At 29.6% G+C, this 3,512-nt stretch overlaps 1 protein-coding gene across 1 annotated transcript; it reads right to left on the bottom strand.

Moving 5' to 3' along the window:
- Positions 1-1,950: 1,950 nt before the first annotated feature.
- LOC107062974 (dirigent protein 19-like) lies at positions 1,951-2,598 on the bottom strand. Its single transcript, XM_015314304.1, has one exon. It carries the CDS (start codon positions 2,532-2,534, stop codon positions 1,965-1,967), a length of 570 nt encoding a protein of 189 aa, XP_015169790.1. The 5' UTR covers positions 2,535-2,598; the 3' UTR covers positions 1,951-1,964.
- Between the last annotated feature and the right edge of the window lie 914 nt (positions 2,599-3,512).

Here is a 3,512-nt window from a genome sequence, read left to right as displayed (position 1 = left end):
CATATCTATGATGAAAAAAATACATCATAAAATGTTAGTCAAATTTTTTATAGGTTAACTCTAAAAAGGAAAACTATGACAATTAAAAGTGGACGGATGTAGTATTTTTCATTTTAATTTGCGTGACATATTTCTTTAATTAATATTTATACATTCTTTTATTTGATAGTCTCATCCAAAAAGTTTGTACTCTTTTTTAATAATAGTGTTAGAAACATTACAAAGTCATTCAATTGCTTTGATTTAAATTATCCGAAAAACATAATGCTTGATATATATCAAAAGGATGAACAAAATATGATATTTCATAAATTTTGTATCCAATTAAACTATATCTTATAAAATTGACACGGCGAAAACATATAAAATTAGTAAAATCTCAATAATGCAAGACATAAGCATCATACTGAAGAACAGGTTCACTTTAGCACTTGGACACCCTTCATAAAATTTCTGACTCCGCCACTATATATATATATATATATATATATATAAATATTCAAATGTTTAAAGACAAGCAATCTTAATCATTCAGATATGCAATCAGATTCAGACCTTAATCTAATGAAAACAAATGAGACCTTAATCATTTAGTGTTCAGATCTAGAGACAACATCTTAATCATTCAGATATGCAATCAGATTCAGACCTTAATCTAATGAAAACAAATGAGACCTTAATCATTTAGTGTTCAGATCTAGAGACAACATCTTAATCATTCAGATATGCAATCAGATTCAGACCTTAATCTAATGAAAACAAATGAGACCTTAATCATTTAGTGTTCAGATCTAGAGACAACATCTTAATCATTCAGACGTGCATTCAGATTCAGACGTTTTAATCTTAATAAAAACAATTGAGGCATTAGCGGCTTAAAGGATTATGTGACACACTTTTTGTTAGTTTATTTTTAAAAAATGATATCTTTATATTCAAAAAGAGTTTAACTTTTAATTTTCCTCTCACCTTCATTGATAATTTATAACCACATAAATATCTTGTTTTAACCACAATATTCAATTATTATTATTATTACTATTATTATTTTTTTAAAATCTACCTAAATAGCACTACATAAATTGAAACGAAGAAGGCATTAAAAAACGAAACCGATGAAAATAAATTGATAATCACTTCATAGGTCATACGTGTAAACTATTTTCTTATCTCATTTACTAATAAAATTACCTCACAAGAAAAAAAGGATTGGACATCACCTTACGAGGAAAGAAGGATTGAAACTTTAATATAATCTTAAAATGGAACTCTTAATAACTTTTAGCAAATAAAAAAATTGTAAATAAAAAAAATGTGTCAAAAATCAACATACGTGACAAATAATTCAGCATGAAGAAATGATTTTGGTCCCCCAAAAAAGGAAAAGAATCTCTCCATACTCCAATATAAGGAAAAAAGTGTGGTCACACCAAAATTATTAATTAAAAGCTAGCTAGCCTATAAAAGTGATATTTTTCGTTTTAATTTGCCTGATATATTTCTTTAATTAATATTGATACATTCTTTTATTTGATAGTCTCATCCAAAAAGTTTGTACTTTTTTATGGGAAAAAGGATAAATATATCCTTCGAACTATCATAAAATGGTACGCAGATACCCTTCGTTATACGTTTGGGGCATTGGTGTCCCCGTCGTCCAAAAACTAGAGCATATATACCCTTTATACTAACGGATATACACGTGTCATAATCATATCCACCGACCCGACATTTATTAATTATCGAATCGACGGATAAGATTGTGTCACGTGTCCTTATTTAGTCTTCCGTTAAAGTGAAGGGCATATATGTTTTAGTTTTTGGACGGCAGGGGCACTAATGTCCCAAAAATATGGCGGAGGATATCTGCATACCATTTACGATAGTTCAGGGATATATTTGTCTTTTTCCCTTTTTTTAATAATAGTGTTAGAAACATTACAAAGTCATTCAATTGCTTTGATTTAAATTATCCAAAGACACATAATACTTGATATATATATATTTTTAAAATCCCATGAATGAGTACTAGCTTCAACATATCCTCTAGCAAATCGGAAAAGCCCACTCCCTCCGATCACCGCCATCTCTCTCACCTTCTCGAACACCGGATTCCGACCAAGTATAGTAAAAGTACTTCCATTATATTTCCCTTCAATAAAAGCAAAATTCATAACCATCATTAAACCAACATCATTAAGTGAAGCAGCACCATAAAACCCTTGCGCCCTTCCAACAATCTTGGAACTTAATTCTGGTCCTAAGGTTAAGGCATTATCTATCATATTCATTTGCCCAAAACCTGTTGTTGTGTTTTTAGATGGTGGAATAATCATCATTGATGTTGGTTTTGAACCACTTAGAATATCATGCCAATAAAATCGAAAATGACTGAATTTTTCCTTTTTTAACCTTGTGGGTTTTTTGTTTATAGATTTTCCAAAAATATAAGTATCTTCTTCTCCGGTGGCCGGAAAGGCCACCAGAGAAAGGAAGATGGAAATGGTGAAGATTTGGAGTATTAGTTTGGCCATGGAATGGAAGTAAATTCTTTGAGTCACTTGGTGGAGAATGGAATGATATGGTGTGTGGATACTTGTTTTTATAAGTAAGTTAAAGGCCAAAAATTTCCATATTTTAACTACCCCACTTGGAAAATTATAAAATTTTGGACAATGACACTTCCTGGACCTACCTAACACAAATGTCCCTGAAATAGGGAATTGGTTGATCGGAAAGCTCAGACATGAGTAGGACATTCCATTATTTATTTTATATCATTAGGTTAGCATAATAGAAAAAATATACCTCTCAATTTTATGTTTTATACCACATAAAGTGGTGTAGATATTATATATGCCCTTTTCGTCTAACAAATGGTAAATATATATCTCCATTGTTTGACAAATAGTATATTTACTATTTTCGTTGGCAAACTGAATTGAATATCTTAAATCTAAATTTTAAATTCTAATAATGTCATGTGGCTAAAAAAATATTACCCCATCTAATTTTTTTACCCATCCAAACCAGACCAACTAAAAAATTCAATCCTTCATGTATTCGGATTCGATCGCCACCCCCATTTTGTGACTGAGTATAAGAGGAATTGAATTTATTTATTTTCATTCGTGTCAGGTTTAGAGGTGTAAACAAGGGGTGAAATAATTTTATAAAGTCATCTGACATTTTGTAAGTTAAAAATCCAATATTATAATTTTTTCAATTAAGTAAATATATATATGTTAATAAAAAAATTAAATATGCATCCTTTGTTAGATGGTATGAATATATATATATGCGCACTAACTTTTTAGAATAGATTTAAATTATAAGTTTTGATCATTATGTAAAAATCCATTTACACTATGGGCGGATCAAGTATAAAAATCAGACTCTCATTGTCATATGATCATTCCAAAGTCTACTTGACTTGTGAGTCAATCAACTATAACTATTTATTTTCTTCTTTGACTATGTTGCAAGAAAATGTGTTGATTAAGAAAATATAA

The sequence above is a fragment of the Solanum tuberosum genome, unplaced genomic scaffold (assembly GCF_000226075.1).
Source record: "Solanum tuberosum cultivar DM 1-3 516 R44 unplaced genomic scaffold, SolTub_3.0 scf00295, whole genome shotgun sequence".
Classification (NCBI taxonomy): Eukaryota; Viridiplantae; Streptophyta; class Magnoliopsida; order Solanales; family Solanaceae; genus Solanum; species Solanum tuberosum.
The sequence above is the reverse complement of the archived record's forward strand: the minus strand, read 5'-3'. Positions and strand labels throughout refer to the sequence as shown.

Excerpts from the sequence above, each read along its gene's own strand:
- LOC107062974 (XM_015314304.1), bottom strand. The coding sequence starts at position 2,534 with ATGGCCAAACTAATACTCCAAATCTTCACCATTTCCATCTTCCTTTCT.